Source organism: Hesperophylax consimilis, chromosome 30 (genome assembly GCF_061612785.1).
Source record: "Hesperophylax consimilis isolate HC1 chromosome 30, BYU_Hcon_1.0, whole genome shotgun sequence".
Classification (NCBI taxonomy): Eukaryota; Metazoa; Arthropoda; class Insecta; order Trichoptera; family Limnephilidae; genus Hesperophylax; species Hesperophylax consimilis.
In genome coordinates, this window is record NC_142865.1 from 16,020,595 (window position 1) to 16,041,331 (window position 20,737).

The 20,737-nt window shown below is 37.8% G+C and overlaps 1 protein-coding gene across 1 annotated transcript; it reads left to right on the forward strand.

The window, feature by feature from the left end:
* The first annotated feature begins 1,252 nt into the window (after positions 1-1,252).
* LOC149409687 (uncharacterized) lies at positions 1,253-12,348 on the forward strand. The gene is made up of 2 exons (XM_089649493.1): positions 1,253-1,829; positions 4,977-12,348. Exon 2 carries the CDS (start codon positions 4,990-4,992, stop codon positions 12,040-12,042), a length of 7,053 nt encoding a protein of 2,350 aa, XP_089505619.1. The 5' UTR covers positions 1,253-1,829; positions 4,977-4,989; the 3' UTR covers positions 12,043-12,348.
* Positions 12,349-20,737: the final 8,389 nt, after the last annotated feature.

Genomic DNA, 20,737 nt, shown 5'->3' on the forward strand with positions numbered 1-20,737 from the left:
TTTGAAAATCGTCTAACCCATCTAAAAATAATGTTGCGTGCTAGAATTCTTCAAGGTGATTAATTAATGCCGTGTTGTGTTAAAGGTTGCTCAGACGGATTCGATAATCCGGTGCTAGCAAGAAATACGTTTGTTTGTGTGTGTCATTTCGCAATTGAAAGCAAAAATACGGTACTTTTGGGATTAAAAAAGAATGCTTGCCAACGCTTAATCTTCCAGTCATCATATAATATCCTGTCTATCTCCACCAACTGAAAGAAGGACCCGAACCCGTTCTTAAATACAGGTACTAACCTCTCGTTCTTTGATACAATGTTCCTAATTCCTGAATGTACTTCATTGGCTAATAATTTAATCAATTTTCCTTTTCAGACCTAACCGTATTCCGACGCGATACTATACCACGTATTAGGATGCTAAAACTGCTAAAAAAAGCCACGATTACATCAAACAAGGTCATTTAAACCTTTCCAGAATTGCATCATGTAAGTATTCAGATTTAACCAGCATTTTCCATGATGTTTGCTGACGACAAAGCTGTGGAAATTATATGAAACCCTTGCAGGAGAATTTGAATAACTTCTAGTGCTGTGGCAATAATAATTAACACTTAAATTTGTTGAATATGTATTTTGTGTATATATTCTTGTATTTTTGTGCAAGGTCAAATTAAATCCTATTAAGTTGTTGCAGTAAGACTGGGTTCGATTCCTAGTTGAGACCGTTACTTTTTATTTTTCTGTGTCTTGTTCTGTTTCATGTTTTGTTTAGATATATTAGTATTATCTTCTACTTCAATGATAAATCAATGCTCAATACATCGGTTGTACTGACCCTGTTTTGTATTACTGTCCATTGTCTTTTTGAAAATAAAAAGTATTTTTATGTGTGCATAGCTCTGGGTTTTTTTTTTATTTTCCTTTAACTGCATTCCAATATTTTTATTTTTAAAATATAATTTTTTTGGGCTAGTGAATGAACGATGTTAGCTGGGTGCAGTTATATTGTCTATTTTTGCACTTTTTTTAAATGGCCTTGAGATTTCTTTATGGTCCACGATATATTTACCTGTCTGGACCAAATGATCGTTTTATCTGTGGTCGTCTGTGGTTAAGGGGGTGACAAAATGGGGCCATACAAAAAGCCCGAAGATATCGATCTAGAGAGTGGTTTATTTATGGTTCTAAATAATTTTGCAAGTTTAGTGGCTTAGTCGCTAAAAATAATAAAAAATTGTGTGATTCATGTCTTGTTGGCTTGGCGTGATTCTTGGACGTTATTAGAAAGAGGGACGTATTGTTAGAATGGCTTCGAAATCACGAAGTTATAAGAAGTGTAAAAAACTGTGAAAAGTGCGGAAATTTATGTACATTGACATCCCGACTTAATTTTATGTGCCAAACAATCATGGTTCAACGGAATCGCAACAATTAATAACAAGTTGTAATTTTACTGCATCAGTTCAAAAATGCATATTATTTTCGCAATCGAAATTGTCGATTGAAGTGCAAATTTGTATTGTATTGGGCAATTCTGCGAGCGCGCCAAGGACGGCCTTAATTGAAGAGCATGACATTAGTAGCCACACTGCAGTGAACTGGGCATCATTTTGTCGGGAAGTGTGCATTAATTGGTGCTACAAAACGAAGGAAAAGGTGGGTGGGATTGGCGTAATGGTACAAATTGATGAAGCAAAAATTGGAAAACGAAAATACAACCAAGACAGAGTGCACGCATTTTTTCAAAATGGCCAGTCAGTCCTATTATCCATTCAACGACGGAGATAATGAGTCCGCGGCTCAGTCAACATAGAGTGAATCCGATTAGAGGTTTGTTGGCTAATTTTATGATCAATTCATCATCATCACTTTTGGCTCAACAACCCCTGGTGGGTCTTGCTTGGCCTCCTCAAGAGTCTTCCTCCACTCATCTCGGTCCCGCGCCAGCTCTCTCCAGTTTCGAAGCTCCAAGGCAGACAAATCTTTGAGGACGTTGTCGCTCCATCTTAACCTTGGCCTTCCCAGGCTCCTTCTCCCTATCGGTCTTGAGCTCAGCAGGGACTTTGGTTCTTGATGCTCGGTCATTCTCTCCACATGACCTAGCCACCGAAGTCTTCCCAGTTTTATGAACTTAGTGACGTTTAACTCCTTAAACAGAGTATATATTATGATCAATTATTATTAATTATATATAGATTTTTGCGTTTCTAGCTTCCGATTATGTGTTTCATGTTATTTATTGTTAGCTTGGCAGTGTCTACACTATAAATCAACTATCGTTTTTATTAGAAAAATTGCGCCATTAAAATTATCCAATTATTACATACTCAGGCGTGAACGCAGTCTGACAGTCCAACATCAGGACTTGGAAATGTACTTACACGTACTAACTACCTAGTATCTTATTTTTCCCATGGTACGAGGCGGCATACCGGTACTAAGAGTTGTTTGTAGTTGTATGAGCCGTACCGGGCGAGCACAGTATTCACATTACACGCTCTGCGATCCCTGTTCAATTGAGTGGACTCTTTGAGCTGTACGGAAATATTGGGCTGGTATCGCTCTTAATAAAATGAGTCATGACCTATCGCTAGAAAATGCATAAGGTCATAGGAAAACAATCTGATATTCTATTGATTGCGGTTATAAACAAACCAAGTCTAACCTTTTTCCAATTAATTTTACACTTATATTTCTCAATTAATTTCATAATAACTCCTAGACACCCCAACCATCGTATTGATCAAACATTAAATAACTCCTTAACACTCCAACCATCGTATTGATCAAACATTAAATAACTCAATTGCTTCAACGATGTCGAGGTATTGCTCTTTGCAGATGACATCAAACTATACAAGAAAATAACTGATATAAATCATTGCCATATACTACAGTCAAATATTAGTAAGTTTAGAGATCTTTACAAGCCATTAAACTATTATATGTATCTAGTAAGAAGTCTAATTGAATATAACTCAGTAGTTTGGTCTCCATCTTACAAAATTCACATTAACAACATTGAGCGAATACAAAAAAAATTTCTACGTTTTATAAATTTTAAATTAAATATCCCTGTCGAAGACTTAAAATACAATTTCTTATTAAATACTCTAAAAATACATACATTAGAAGATAGACGTAAAATAAACGATTTAACGTTCTTATTCAAAATACTTAACTCTAAATTCGACTGTTGTGAACTCCTGCAACTTATAAACATACATACACCCACAGTAACAACACGACAAAATACAATATTCTACAGCAGCACACATAAGCGTAACTACATTGCCCACTCTCCGATACAACGACTTCACACCATGGGAAATCATTACTTGGGTGATGTTGACATATTCAATACCAACTTGGCAAGTTTTGTGGATCATTTAAAACATTTATTTCAACAATACTCCTAAACACATCATGTAAACCTACAAATAGCTGTAATTTTCTGTTTTTGTTTCTTGTGTTTTTATGACTTGTTGCATAGCTTTTATCAAATGTAATATTTTATTTTTTTTGTAACTTTTAAAGTATCTGTCAAATTAAAATTATGTATACTACCAACCATGTAAAAGCCCTCTGAGCGTTAAATAAATAAATTAAAAAAAATAAAAATAAAATCCTTGACACTCCAACCATTGTATTGATCAAACATTATATAACTCCTTGACACTCCAACCATTGTATTGATCAAACATTATATAACTCCTTGACACTCCAACCATTGTATTGATCAAACATTATATAACTCCTTGACACTCCAACCATTGTATTGATCAAACATTATATAACTCCTTGACACTCCAACCATCGTATTGATCAAACATTAAATAACTCCTTGACACTCCAACCATCGTATTGATCAAACATTATATAACTCCTTGACACTCCAACCATGGTATTGATCAAACATTAAATAACTCCTTGACACTCCAACCATCGTATTGATCAAACATTAAATAACTCCTTTACACTCCAACCATCGTATTGATCAAACATTATATAACTCCTTGACACTCCAACCATCGGGTTGATCAAAAATTAAATAACTCCTTGACACTCCAACCATCGTATTGATCAAACATTAAATAACTCCTTGACACTCCAACCATCGTATTGATCAAATATTAAATAATTCCTTGAAACTCCAATCATTGTATTGGTCAAACATTAAAAAAAATGCCTTTAAATCTTGAAATAAATATCTTTTAAACGGAATTATATACAGGATTTTCCAATAAGAGGTGTAATTTTGATATTCATTCGTAAAAGATTAATGGTTTCGTTGCTTGTGTGGCACGTAGCGCCGTCTTGTTGAAATTAAACGTTGTCCAGATCAATACCATCCAATTCCGGCCATAAAAAATCATTAATCATCTCTCGATAGCGATCCATTCACCGTAACTGTTGCTACAGCCTCATTTTCGAAAAAGTAAGGTCCAATGACTCCGCCGGACCATAAACCGCACCAAACAGTCACACGTTGAGGATAGACAGGCTTTTCAACAATGACTCTTGGGTTTTCCGAGCCCCAGATGCGACAATTTTGCTTGTTGACGAAGCCACCGAGGTGGAAATGGGCCTCATCACTCAAGATGATTTGCATTTGATTCACTCAAGTGAATTTTAATCATTTCAATGCGTTGTTGAAGCGTGTATCGTTCCATTTTTATTAATGGCGTAGTTTCTACTTGTCAAATGTCAAAAAATGACAGCTTCTAAAGTAAGATCTACCGAAATAGCGGGCTATTCAAAATAACACCTCTTATTGGAAAACCCTGTAGCTGTCATATCATGCAGATATCCAACTACACTAGCGCCATTTGTGTTGAGTTTTCCAGATGACTTTCCATTGCCTCCGGACTCCTTTAACATAACTAAATAGATAATAAATAGTGTTCTTCTTTTTAGTTTCCCCATTGGCTGATCCTATATTCCGGGCATCTAATCATATGTTTTGTTATGTTTCAGAAATCCTACATCAATGGATATATTAAAGTGCCTGGTCAAAGGTCAATACGGTAGAGTGGGGCCTATGAGAGAGTGCGGGAATTCCAAGGATGCAGAAGGACACAATGCGGTGTATTACGCAATCCGTTCCGGCAATGTGGAACTCCTGGATACGGTCCTCACACTCCTCAGTAGCTCTGCATGCCCAGAATTATTGGATCAACTTCTCTCCGTATCCCTAGACGAATTACTGCTGAAAAATGTTCGTATAGAGGATGAAATGAAATTGTTTGTCCAATCTAAGCTGACGAAGTTGCGTTTCTACTCTAAAGGCGATGAACTCCCTACTACTCCAGATAAAGGTCTCATAGAACAGAGGCTTCAATTAATTATGCAAAATATCTCAACTCTAACGACAGAATACTCCAACAAGAAAGTAGACAGTCGGTTTATATACATTGCCAAGTTCATAGCAAAGAATATGCATATTTCTAAACAAATATTGAAGTCTACATACTCTGCGGTGCCTTGGGAGGAAATTGAGTTTTGTTTGGTGTGTTTTATAACCGCTCAAACCGAGCTCAAACATATGAACTTGTTTTATCTGTCTGTACTAAGAAAGGGTCCACTGCTAAAGACATTGGCTGACTTTTCTCAGGCCCTGCGTGATTTGGAAGGATTCATTCAAAGTTCCGATGTCTCCAAGCTTCGTTCCAGAGTCCGTTCGAGCCGTGAAAAGGTTGTTGCAGATATCATCAGCAAATACCCCCAATTCCAAGATTTATACACTGATTACAAGATCGTACGAGATATCTATTCTCTGGATATCATGAAGAGCTACATTGATTCAGCCTTGCCGGTGGACCCTGCAACAAGAGAAGGGCAGCTGACCATCAAGAGGACTCTGCAGGTGCTGGGAGAACACCTGAAGGACACCCTAGACAGTCCCAATCTGTCCACGACTGTGTGTGACCTTTTACTGTCGATGGCACCGAAGGCAACCAGAGAAATTCTTAAAGACTTACGCAATTCTATATCACATGTCCACTTTATCCAAGACAACGACCAAAAGATAGAAGATTCAAAATTATACCCAAATATTCTAAACGATATAAAAAAGATTGCCACAGTAATAAGTGACATTGTTAATACGATTAAAATTAATATTTTAAAACAATTATTTTCCGATGAATTTAATGATATTGAATGCTTGGAAAAAGGTCTTCGTAATTTGAGTCACATTCCAAAGTTTCTTATCTCTGAAAATAACCAAGATCTTACCACGAAGGAGCACCAGAATATTGGAGACATCATTGAAGAAATCAGTCGACTCGTAATGGACAAAACTCCTTTTGAAGAGAAAACATTGTCTGACATAAAGGAGTTGAACAAAGCCAAAATAAAAAACAAGATTTTAAGAGAAGACTTTTTAAAAATCGTTTATGATCTTCGTTTACTAAACAATCTTTTCCAACGTACAACATGTAGCAGGACGAAAGCCAAATACTATAATTACTGGAGAAATCATTGCTTTCCTGTAAACATCACAATCTACCCAGAAGAAGATTATTTGGAAGTATTACAGATAATGCAAACATTACACTACAGTTTTTATGAAAGCGTTTCATTGAGAATCCTCCCTGAAATTGCAGCCGAAATAAATTATTTACTGTTTAAAATCCGTGTTTTGTTTGGTAATGAAAAAAACACTATCAACTGGATTGATGAATACAGAACGCAGTTGTCATCTCACCATTATAAAGACATCAAGGTCAATACTAAAAATATTTCACCCAATGAAGTCTTGGATGAACACATAACCCTACACCTATGTGAACTTGGAGAGACTATAGGAACCGGCAGATCACACCATGCATCTCAAAATCTAATTCTATTATTCCGAAAGACTAAACTTAGCAAACTGAGGGTCGAAGCGCTCGTGCTGGATACCATGTCTCTGTTGGAAGAGAGAACCGAGTGTCTCTCTGATAATTGGCTTTATCTCGACGATGATATGCCTCTGTTGACCGGGAGAGTCTTAAGAAACTACCTGGCTCACGGCAACCCGTTGGTTGACAATATTCTATTCAGTAACCCTTTCGCTGCTGTGGTCTTGAACATAATGATACTAACAGAACCTGATACAGAAAAAATACTCATTTTAAACAATGGCAAAATGGGCAAGATATTAATGTCCAATATTAAGCAACTGGAACAGAAACATGACCGGAACTTGGAGATTATAAACAAACAGGAAGAGATGTGTAGAGCTTTGGTAGAAGGAAACCTCGAGGGTTTGCAGACATGTCTCCGAGAAGGGGCAGACTTACATTCGAGAAGAATAATTGATTATTCTACTATGTTACACATCGCTGCTAAGGGTACTAGTGTTGAAATGGTTCAAATGTTAATTGAAAACAACGTAAGCCCAGATTTGAAGGATATGAATGGGCAAACCCCTTTGCACATAGCAGCAGCTTTTGGAAGGAATGCCATTGTGCAATATCTTGTGGAAGAGATGAGTGTTTTAATTGACCAAGTCGATAACACCGGGAAGACACCTCTGCATGTTGCAGCTCTAAATGGTCACACGGAAACTGTTATAACATTATTGTCTCTCGGAGCAAATCCCAGCATTAGAGATGGTCAATGGTTTACTTCTTTATTTTATGCAGTAACAAACAATTTTATGGAATCAGTCAAAGTTCTCTTAGATGTTGATACCGCAGCAACTGTTGATGATGGTATTGATATAACTCCTCTGCACGTCGCTGCTGAGCATGGGCACGCAGATCTGGTGCAGTATCTACTGGAGAAAAATGCTGATTCCAATGCCAAGAGTCATCAAGGCATGCGCCCACTGCACTCGGCAGCAGCTAATGGTCATCGGGAAATTGTTATAAATTTGATTAAACACGGTGCGTACGTGAACTTTCAAGAGACCAACGGATTTACTCCTTTACACTTGGCGGTACTTAGTAACCACGAGGATTTAGTGAACATCCTTTTGAAGGAAGGAGCCTTTGTTAAAATAGTCTGCAAGAAGTCTGGCAACACTCCCTTGCATACGGCCGTCATTAATGGCCACAAAAATATAGTTAAGATTATTTTGGAAAACCACCCCAATGTTAACGCTCTGAATAATGATGGGTTGTCTCCCCTACTGTTAGCAGCGGTGAGCAGAAACTGCGATATAGTAGAACTACTCTTAGAAGCTGGGGCTCAATTGGACTATAAAAATGTAGATGGTTTTTCTGCATTACACATCAGTGCTGCGTTGGGTCATAACGATATTGTTACATCATTGCTTGAATGCGGATTTGTTGTTGATGCAAGAACTGCAAAGCAACTGACACCATTGCACCTGGCTGCAGAACAGGGTCACTGGGAAACTGTAGACGTCCTGTTGGCTGCAGGAGCTAATGTCTCCTCTGTTACTGATGATGGTTCAACTCCTCTACACCTGAGTGCTGGTGGAGGGCATGCGGCAGTTTCACAGTCTTTAATAATAAACGGCTCTGATGTAAATACCAAGAACAAAATGAAATTTGCACCTCTACACTTGGCTGCCAAAAAAACTTGCAAGAAAACTGTTCAACTCTTACTGACGAAGGGAGCTAATGTCGAGGAGGTTTGTGTGGAAAGCAACACAGCTTTGCACATAGCATCTTTTCTTGGACATAGCATCATTGTTAAAGCACTGATTGATGGACGAGCAGATGTCCGTGCTGTAAATGAGAGCGGAGATTCCGCCTTGCATCTAGCAGTGGCAGGAAACCATAAAGCAATAGTTAATCTATTATTAGATAACGCTGCAGAGATAAATGCAGTGAATAACAAACACAGTTCTGCATTATGTTCCGTAGCCCACAATAACAACAAAGAAATATTAGATATATTGCTAGCCAAGGGAGCTGATGTTAACGCAGGAGGAAGTAAAGCACTGAAAGAAGCTATTTCCGCAGGACATAGATCTGTAGTGGAAGCCTTACTTAAGCACAAAGATCTGAACATTCATGTTGATGTTGAAGGACCAACTTTCTTGCAGTTAGCGGCCGTCTCAGGCTATTGGCACATAGGCCGAGCTCTGATAAACAAAGGGGTCAAGTTTGACTCAATCGGCCCAGATAACTTTACTGCCTTATTACTGGCTGTAAAAGGCGATCACAAAGAGTTTGTGGATGTCTTGTTGGAAAATGGAGCTGATCCTAATCTAACACCTGATGGATTGTGTTCACCGCTGCATTTAGCAGCTACACTGGACAGTACCGATGTCGTGGAATCTTTACTTCGTTGGGGAGCCAAACACGACACACTATATGATAACTGTACACCGATAGAGCTGGCAATTCGTTCCAACCAGTTGAGTAATTTAAATTCCTTTTTTGAACATTGTGACGTTAAAATAAATGCTAGACGCAGTGATGACTGGTCGCTTTTAGATTTGGCAGCTAAAGAGGGGAATCTCGAAGTGGTGAAATACTTGTTGGACCGAGGAGCAGATCTAAATGCTAAAAGATCGACTGATTCAAAAGCGATCCACATCGCGGCTAATGAAGGGCATTTGGAACTTGTAAAGTGTTTCCTCGAACGTGGGATGAGCATCGGCGATCTCGGACATGGTGGCGCCACACTTTTACACTTGGCTTCATTAGGTGGACACCTATCCCTGGCTCAATACCTGATAGAAAAACATGCTGACGTGAATGCAGTCGACATGGCGGGCAACCGACCTATTCACTATGCCGCTGGGAAGGGGCGCAAGGATCTTATCATTGCTTTACTCAGAAACGGTGCAATGTACAACGCTATGAACGATAAACATAACACACCATTAGAAATGACTAGCGATGCTGGAGTCAGAGAACTGTTAGAGTCTGTAGGACAACTCTTTAAAGCTGTAAATAAGAAAGCTGTTTCGAAGGCAGAAAAATTAATTAAAAAAATTGGAAAATCCATAGAAGCAAAGGGTGCAGATAATACGTCTCTTCTGCATTTGGCCGCTAGGAAAGGCTTTCAGGAGATATGCGATATTCTACTGAAGAATGGAGCTAACCCTAATGCTGTTGGAAAAGACGGGAAAACTCCTCTCCATTTTGCATCTGAATTCTCCCATCCAAGAATCATAGTATCTTTGTTACAAAATGGTGCAGTATACGACATTGAGTCTACGAATGGAAAAACACCATTTCATATGGCAACACAGGAAAATACTATTTGGTTACTAAGACTTGTGCAGTACTTGTTCGAAAAAGCTGAAAAATGTGACACAAATTTGATCGCAGACATTACCAAAATTGGAGATATCGGGTTCATTAAAGCCGTGCTCAGATCTCGGAATACACAAGGAAGCACTCTTGTGGAGGTTGCTGTTAAAAATAACTTTCCCAAAGTAGACAAGTTATATGACATTTTGCAAGATCAGTTTTCTCTCAATCTGAAAAAGGTGAAAGATTTAGTGGAACTTGAAAATTTCACAGAAGCTTTGTTTATTTCGAAGGAAATGTATAATGAAAGAATAGATTTGTTAGGAAGTGATGACCCTGGCACCCTTCTTATTATAGAACAAAAAGGTTTAATATTCTTCAATCAATTAAAAGTTTTCGACGCTTTGTCAATTTTTGAAGAAACTTTTAGCAAAAAAAAAATTACCCTCGGGCCAAATTACCCAGATTCGCTTTGGACAAGAACTCAGATTGGTGCGGCGCTAATGTGGCTAAAACGGAGCCAGGAGGCATGGGAAGTATTTCAGGAAGTTATTGCCAGACAAAAGGAAGTTCTGAGCGAGGACCACATATATCGAATACAAACCGAGATACGTGCAGCACAATGTCTCGAAAAATTAAAAAAATTTGACATAGCTTTAAAACTGAATTATGAAGTTCTTGAGAAGTCAAAAAAATCCGGGTTGATTGTTTCTAATTCTGATTTAACTTTGATTGTGCGTACTAACATTGCCCATGTGTTCATGCAACAAGGGAAGCTTGAGGAAGCTGCAAGCATTATCAAGCAGGTTTACGAGGAGAGTAAAAGCATTTACAGTTTGAATGATAGTAAAACTCTCAGTCTTCAGGGTGACTTTGCACGTGTTCTTAGGGGACAAGGTAAAGATATGGAGGCCCTTGAGGTCTTCCAGGAAGTCTATGCTATTCAGAAAAATGTCTTAGGCCCCTACCATGGTTATACTCTTGTCACATGCACTAATATTGTGGATGTGTATCTCTCTCAAGACAGGCTATTAGACGCGCTCAAATTTTACAGAGAAGGACTAGAACATCGGGATCCCCAAATCAGTCTCCCAAATATTTTAGCGTTTGATGCAATCCTTAAACAGTATAGAGAATCTATAACAAATGGAATGTTTTCAGAAATTGATATTTACAGCCTTCAAAATAGTTGTGAAATGGATATAATTGAGGCCGCTAGCGAAGGTGACATTACCTTGGTGGAGAGTTTGATTCGCCATGGATCAGATGTGAATACGGCCGACGCAGATGGAAGAACACCGTTGCATTTCGCTGCAAGTAGAGGACACGCAGATATTGTTAAGTTACTGTTGAAGAGTGGAGCTGATGCTACCGCCGCTTCCGTCAAAGGGAACACGGCATTGCACACTGCCGCCCTCCGTGGTTGTGTGGAGAGCGTTGAAGCCTTATTGCGGACTGTGAAGACGATTAAAGCTAGAGCTTACGATGATTTCATCAACGCTAAAACTGTTGTGAGCGGTTCCTCTGCTTTGCACGTCGCTGCCAAGAATGGGTTCCTTGATGTTGTGAAATATTTGCTAGAGCACGGCGCCATTTACAACAGCCCGGATAGGAGCAACGGGCACACGGCTCTCCAATGTTCAGGCAGTAATGCCGTCACTTCTGTACTGGAGTTGGCCCAGGAGATGTTTGATTGTGCCAAGAGTGGAGAGATACCGCAGCTGTCAGCGGAGAAACAGGAATACTTACCGGTCGTCCTGTCCTCGAGAGATATGCAACTCAGGACACCTATTCAAGTGGCTCGATTCTACCGTCCTCTTGACCACATTGTGATCGCCTTCCTCGAGGGCGTACTACATACTAACATAACATTAAATTGATTTACTAAATAACTTAGGTTTAAATTTCATATCTCAAAAAGTAAGCCAAATGAATGCACATTTCAAATATAGAATTGGATTCTAAAAGATCTGGTGGTACGCTAAGCTATTTGCTTACGCATCTGGTGGTACGCTAAGCTATTTGCTTACGCATCTGGTGGTACGCTAAGCTATTTGCTTACGCATCTGCTACTCGTTTGACAGAAATTGTCCAAGCATGATTTGGATGTTAAATTTGTTCTGGAGATGGAAAAATATCCATGTTTATATATAACTATAATAAAAATAAAGTCACTTGACATCGTATTAACCTCTCTAATGTTTGAAAAAAAATTATATAATAAAGAAATTCAGAAATATTAATGGGTTTGATTATATTTTCCATAAAGCAAAATAACTGATCTTCACACACTCTATTGTCTCTCAATAGTATAAAAGAAAGTTGCTATCCTCGTCTGTCTGTGTGTGCGCTTAGTTCTTCTAAAATACGCAACGGATTTAGATAGGGTTTTAACTATCATTTAGAGAATTTTTTCCGGAAGGTTTATATATATATATATATATATATTTGTATAAAGCATACTTTGAGCCACATTATATACACTTTTTTTTTAATGCCATTTTGTTTAATCAACCCTTAAAAACTACCCCCTCACAGCTATATACGTCTATGATGTACCGTTTAATATATATATCGATACATACATCTAGAGCATACTTTGAAGACATATTTTTGAAGTGAAACTTCTTTAGGCGCGTAATGGATTTTCTGGGACGGAGTAAAACCGAGTCAGGATCGACACGAAAATGCGGGTACCCCCACCACCGCTCACCGTTCACTGTCCCTCTCTCACCATATGCGCTTGTTGAGGTGGGGGAGCCGCTCACGAACGTTCTCTCTCTTCTCTTCTTTCCTCTCTCTCAGACACCAGCGAACTGCGCCACGCCAAGCATCAGCTGCTTGGTTAGTATACTGCGTCGTGAGTGTAATACGAGTGAAATACGTAATTGATTGTGGTTCATACGGTTAATTTGAAAATAGAGAGAGAGGAATAAATTAAATTTGAAAATAGAGAGAGAGGAATACTAGAAGTTTCACTTCTGTCTTGCGTAGGCTTGACACACCCACTTTTTATTCTGTACAGACGATAGTTTGAAGACAGTCCTCAATGTATGCGTTATATATAATTTCCCGTCGTGGTCTCAAACAATGCTTTTCACAGAGAGGTGTTTCGTGTACATAAAGCATACTTTCGACCTATGGTAAGTAGGAAACTTCCATTGGAATAATGTGTAATTATTAATATTTTTGACGCCAGATGGCACAAATAATAATATCAAATATGTAGATATTTACGCGCTGTGAATTTGGTACATTATGATAAAGTAATGTTTCGTCTTCAAGTCAAATCCTTTATGAAACTTTTTCGTTGAGTTTTTCGAAAGGTAAGAGTGAAAAATTTCATCCATCTCGAAAAAAAACATTTTTAATACTTATTGTTAATTTTAGCTTTTTTGTAGGTACCAACAAACTTTTACCCATAGATAATAGAAACAAAGCGGATATGGCATGGAAGCGTGCCAACTGTCATCGAGCTTAGACCATACTGCACGGGTTGTACGTTTGGTGACTATGTAGGAGTGTAGATGCAGGGCATTGTTAGGTTATATGATGTTGGCGACACTACACACAAACTGAAAACAATTAATGGCCTATCTTCCCTGTTCCGGTACACATTTTAACTTATGTGTTAGGTAGGTACCTAGATGGTTTTACCCATAGATAATAGAAACAAAGCGGATATGGCATGGAAGTTTGCCAACTGCCATCGAGCTTAGACCATACTGCACGGGTTGTACGTTTGGTGACTATGTAGGAGTGTAGATGCAGGGCATTGTTAGGTTAAATGATGTTGGCGACACTACACACAAACTGAAAACAATTAATGGCCTATCTTCCCTGTTCCGGTACACATTTTAACTTATGTGTTAGGTAGGTACCTAGATGGTTTTACCCATAGATAATAGAAACAAAGCGGATATGGCATGGAAGCGTGCCAACTGTCATCGAGCTTAGACCATACTGCACGGGTTGTACGTTTGGTGACTATGTAGGAGTGTAGATGCAGGGCATTGTTAGGTTATATGATGTTGGCGACACTACACACAAACTGAAAACAATTAATGGCCTATCTTCCCTGTTCCGGTACACATTTTAACTTATGTGTTAGGTAGGTACCTAGATGGTTTTACCCATAGATAATAGAAACAAAGCGGATATGGCATGGAAGTTTGCCAACTGCCATCGAGCTTAGACCATACTGCACGGGTTGTACGTTTGGTGACTATGTAGGAGTGTAGATGCAGGGCATTGTTAGGTTAAATGATGTTGGCGACACTACACACAAACTGAAAACAATTAATGGCCTATCTTCCCTGTTCCGGTACACATTTTAACTTATGTGTTAGGTAGGTACCTAGATGGTTTTACCCATAGATAATAGAAACAAAGCGGATATGGCATGGAAGCGTGCCAACTGTCATCGAGCTTAGACCATACTGCACGGGTTGTACGTTTGGTGACTATGTAGGAGTGTAGATGCAGGGCATTGTTAGGTTATATGATGTTGGCGACACTACACACAAACTGAAAACAATTAATGGCCTATCTTCCCTGTTCCGGTACACATTTTAACTTATGTGTTAGGTAGGTACCTAGATGGTTTTACCCATAGATAATAGAAACAAAGCGGATATGGCATGGAAGTTTGCCAACTGCCATCGAGCTTAGACCATACTGCACGGGTTGTACGTTTGGTGACTATGTAGGAGTGTAGATGCAGGGCATTGTTAGGTTAAATGATGTTGGCGACACTACACACAAACTGAAAACAATTAATGGCCTATCTTCCCTGTTCCGGTACACATTTTAACTTATGTGTTAGGTAGGTACCTAGATGGTTTTACCCATAGATAATAGAAACAAAGCGGATATGGCATGGAAGTTTGCCAACTGCCATCGAGCTTAGACCATACTGCACGGGTTGTACGTTTGGTGACTATGTAGGAGTGTAGATGCAGGGCATTGTTAGGTTAAATGATGTTGGCGACACTACACACAAACTGAAAACAATTAATGGCCTATCTTCCCTGTTCCGGTACACATTTTAACTTATGTGTTAGGTAGGTACCTAGATGGTTTTACCCATAGATAATAGAAACAAAGCAGATATGGCATTGTATTATTTCACAATTTATCTTTAAAAATAATATAAGGTATATTTGCGATACGTTCCAGATTGGAGGGTACTCTCAGTATTGCCCTGGTGTAATACCATCATCCAGAATTGAAAATTTGATTGAAATGGCTTTAGCCGTGTTTGGTGACCAGGTACTTCCCCACCTTTCTCTTCCACATCTCCTTCCTCTCTCCAATACTTTTAGCTTATCAACGAGCAATTTTGAGCTACCGGCATCTGTTTTTCCTCCCTCCTATAATCCGAGCCTCTTCAAGGCCCGCATTAATAAATCCCTTCCTACAGCCCCTACCTTAATCCGCCTCACAACGCCGCCCAACCGGGTGGTGACATAGTTCCCCTGTCGGTACACTGCACAGGCAGGGACGCTCTTGTGAGGTGTCACATATATGTATATAAAAACATACCCCAATTATTTGGGATGCCATAGTCTCACTGGCTCCAGGCGGTTGGGAGCACTCGGGACTCTTGTGATGTATTCACATAAAAAAATATTAATCGAGGAGTTATTTGTATTGTTTTCAGTTGATATTTGAATGCCGCACAAGAGTCTCAACTCCCAGCCATCTGGAGCCAGTGAGGCTATGGCGTCCACAATTGGGTTATGTTCTGCGGCTGAAGGTAGTGGGGATGGGAAGGATATGGGGAAGAGGAAAGTACCTGGCTATTCAGATCTGGTCAGGCAGCCCTGACCTAGTACGTAACCAATAAATACAATACTAGACCCCATGCTCCATTTAATGTAGTTGCTTCTCGCACTAATTTTCTACGCAATTCCTGTTCTCAGAGATTGCATCGTGTGGGGAGTAAAACTTGGTCTGTGATTGTGTGAGTTCTTTCGTATAACACTATTGGCTGAAGCCTTGAATGAGTGAGTGCATATTTGATGCAAAAGTATAATATATGGAGTTCGCAAAGTAATTTTTTTGCGTAAATCTTTTTCATGATGAAACTTGTGCGTGGTAATCCTTCGCAAACCAAAAAAGGATTTACTAAAGAAGTGGAAACGTTTATGAATTGAAAATATATATTTTTATGATTTCGACAAAAAATGTGTAATTCAACTAAACATTCAGAAAAAAATTAAGCATTTACCTTCAGCAACAAAAACACATTAAATTTTAAATCTGTAACATTTAGATGAATAATTTTTATCACAATTCTCCATTAGGAGATATAAAGTTAATTTCTCACTTCCTTTATTTCTCAAAATGTCCTTGCACACTTATTACGTTTATTAAATATTAAGTCAATACATTTGAAAATAAATATATCTACGGCCCTACTCATAAATATTCCCTAAAACGACGCTTCAACATCGTACTAGCTATTCTGGGGAGGGGACTGATGCTGCCGGATTGTAAATTTTTTACAAGAAGATTTGATGAATTATATTGGTGACGATTTTTTTAGCGTGGCAATACTCATTAGCATTTAACATTTTCGGCGTGTTGTCAACTTCACGTTAGTTTATTTACGTCAATATTTAGACAAAAGTGGCCGTCATGTTATAGTAATCAGATTATACCTCAAATATGATTTAAGATTTTCACGGCCAAAAGTATTTTTGTTATTTGCTTTTGGGGTGTTATGCCGTGTTGCGCTAACTCCTTCTTTAGCCAACGTTTCGGACAGCATTGTAGTGTCCATCATCAGGGTAGATGTGTTATTTATTGCCCTTGATTCTTGGTTCTGCCCTGATGATGGACACTGCAATGCTGTCCGAAACGTTGGCTAAAGAATGAGTTAGCGCAACACGGCATAACACCCCAAAAACAAATAACAAAAAAGATTTTACCTCTATTCCCATAATTACTTTTTAATTTTGATGAATACCTATTTATACCAATTTTATTTTCTAAATACTTAAGTTTTTTTACCGAGTTGCATCTCTTTACCTAACCTTAGTAACACCATTAAATAAAATAAAAACACTTTGTTTACCTTTTATAATAGAACTGCATATACTACATCTCATTTTCATAAATGACACAGAAATATTCCTGGTTTTAAATTAATAAAACAACATTTAGTATTCGATCAAAACTGATTTCTTTTATTGTTCCACAAAATGATACAATTAACGCAGTTTGCCAATAGTAACTGTCTTAATTAAAGCAGGAAACATCGAACGGAAGACATGCTTTCAGTATTTATCGATTCAGCTTACATTACTCCGACACACACTAGCTTAATTAACGATCTTAATTAATCACAGGCAAATAAATAAAAAAATAATAATTGGATAATTTGTAGAGCGCCGTTTTTGTGAAAGATCACCTCAAGGGCGCTAAATGGTTCTAATAATGGGTTCAAGGAAGCAGTTTCCGAAAGAAATCCGAAATAGTAGTACCTAAATATTTTAATATTGTTGAGCGACGAAAATCCGAAATAGTAGTAAGTACCTAAATATTTTAATATTGTTGAGCGACGAACGAACTTTGAAACAGCCTGTAGGTAACATTCGATTCACGCGTGCCAAGTCCATGCGCGTTGACAACCATCGAGAACGATAAATGCGAAGCCTTTATTATATGCACTCACTTCTAATAATAATAACAAATTAAATAAAAACAAATCACTTTGTTTACACCACTTACACCGCTTTCTTAGTAATTTAAAAATCACCTAAAATAATAAAGTATTTTACCTTGAATTCACGGCAACAAGCTCGAAAAAAAAACTGTCCCGACGAAAAGTGAATGCTACGCCCAGACACTTGCCACTTGACACTTGTGGCAACGCAAGCCTAGGTAAGCGTAGGCAAGCCAAACGTTGGCATCTACGCTCTTGGCGGACGTCGAGGCAACTACATCAGCTGTGACAGATGTCATTTTTCCTATTTCTATTTAAAAGCTAAACGAAGAAATTGCCCAAAAAAAGACAAATTAATTTTATTGATAATTTGAGAAGAAATTTGAAAATAATGTAAAAAGATTGCTGCCAAAACTATGGGAAAAAATAGTTGAAGATAATTATGTTAATTTTGAAATTTGAAATCGTCAGAAACAACTTAAAAATAAGTGCTCTCGCTAGCAGAAAAGTTGCTTGAAATGGCTGTAGCCGTGATTAGTGATCAGATCTAAATAGCTATGTACTTCCCTACCTTCCTCTTCCCCATTTACTTCCCCTCCTCCACTACCTCCAGCATCATAACATACCCCAATTGGGGATGCCATAGTCTCACTGGCTCCAGATGGCTTGGAGCTGTTGAGACTCTTGTGCGGTATTCACACACAAAAAGAGTGGTATAATGCATTCGTCCCGGATATACGAGAGACCCAGTTTCAACCGTTACTTTATTTATTTTTCTGTGACTTTTTCCTTTTCATATAAAAATTAACTAATTTACTTGAATTAATTATATATGTTTTTAAATTAATAAATCCATACATAGGACCCTGCTTGATATAATTTAAAAAAAATGATTATCGTTTGTCCAGCTATACATTTTTACGATATTTACTATAAACAGCTCGGAGTTGTACTCAAGGCGCAAGTTAGCAACGCTTGCCGCGCCTTGTGGACAGAATACCAACCGGACCCCGGCCCGATCGGCAGCAAGCTATCGCAAGCCTATTCAAGCCAAGCCAAACGCTTGCGGACGCTTGCCGAGCCGAGACAAGTATGTGGGCGCCCCTTAAAACACTTTTTATGGTTTGTAGAAATATCACAATATCATAAATATCGAAATGTTACAATCGATATGATATTATAAGAATGTTCGTATATTTCGGTAACAAAACCGAATTCCGAAACCGAAACTTTTCGTAGGGCAAAATAATATATTTTTTAATGTAGAAACGGACTTCAAAATGTCCAAAACCCAATACAATGCTTTATTATATTATAGCTTAAAAGAAAATATATTTATTTGTGATAACTATTTGTGATTTTGATAACTCCATGCCACACCAATTTAATTTGTATGGAAGGTAAAAAACAGTTTCTCAAAAAAACTTTAAAAAAAATAACTGGCTATTCAGATCTTGTTACTAAATATAGCTAAAACTATTTAAAGCAACGTTTCAATTTTGAGCGGTGGTTTTACTCAGAGCGCCTTTCACTATGCGATGCGCCGCAAGTGCACAACAGATTATTTAAATGAATTGATTGTGAAATAAGACAAATTAATTGAATAAAATTTACTCGCAACTCCGGATTGCTAGTTGAGAGCCTTACCCCTCGACCAAACCTTACCACAAACATTATTAATTTTCTCCATCAGGAGTGTTGAAAATTTTGAAGTGGTGCATATAAATCGAACTCACATGGAATAGCACTATTATATATCCCTACGCGATAGTGTGACATAACACCACTAACCAATGATAGCTAAAATGTATCACGCCACAAGAAAGATACAGCGGCAAGGGATACACAAAACAAACAATTTAGTTTCATGCTTGATATCGATAGTTAAATCAAATCTTGATGTTTTAGACTTCGGTAGGCAGGTACTTACCTAGGTCACTACTTACTTGGACTTTACGATAATTTATGAAAAGATATGTACAAAGTAGGTAGGAATATAATTATGTTGCATTCTGTAAATTGATTCGAATTCGTGAGATCAAAGAAGATAGACCGCATAGGTATTTATATCTGGTCACCAAGCAAGACTAAAGTTATTATAATGAACACGATAAAGAAGTGGACGCTTTATATGGATTAGGCATATTGCACGGATTAATGGAGAATAGAGTGTAAAGAGAATACAATCGAATCCTAGCTGTTCAAACCTAGTTAATTACTGTGTAAACGTCCTAATTAAAACCTCTTCAAAACTAACAACTGAATAAATATTAACTATTTTATTCGATACTTAAATAAGTGAGATAAGGAATTAATATGTATTTATTTGTAAGAAACAAACAGCTTACAGTATACATAATATATAATACAGAGATAAATACCTACAATACGACTGCAATCCATTCACACAAGTGAATTGCAGTCAAGCCAAAAAAGTTTCTTATGCTAATATTGGTTTGGAGATGGAGTTTTATTATATCTTAAAATTAATGTTTGGTTATAGAAAAAGGAGAGGAATATAGGATAAGGATATAAGATGCTCCCGATACATTTCATACTTTCGTATTAATTTATCGTACGCGTTTCTTCTATTCGATATTTCTGAAGATTTTTTTAAAAATGTCTATGCTGTGAATTTTTTTGTTATATTGCGTACATATTCCAGGAATTGGGATTTTTTTTCTAATGTTTGTTCTACATGTGGGCAAATGGAATAAATTGGATTGGCGGGTTGATCTTGATGGAATTGGAATTTTTATTAAATTGGTAAGCTCTGGCAAGTCTCGGCCATTATTTAGAATTTTATAATACAAGATTTGATAAAAAATTAAACACTAGTAATTATTACGGTTTTGATAAGGATAACATTTTCATTTTAAAACTGGTTTATGCCTGTTGATTTC

Bases quoted from the DNA above. Each gene is read 5' to 3' on its own strand.
- LOC149409687 (XM_089649493.1), top strand. From the start codon at position 4,990: ATGGATATATTAAAGTGCCTGGTCAAAGGTCAATACGGTAGAGTGGGG.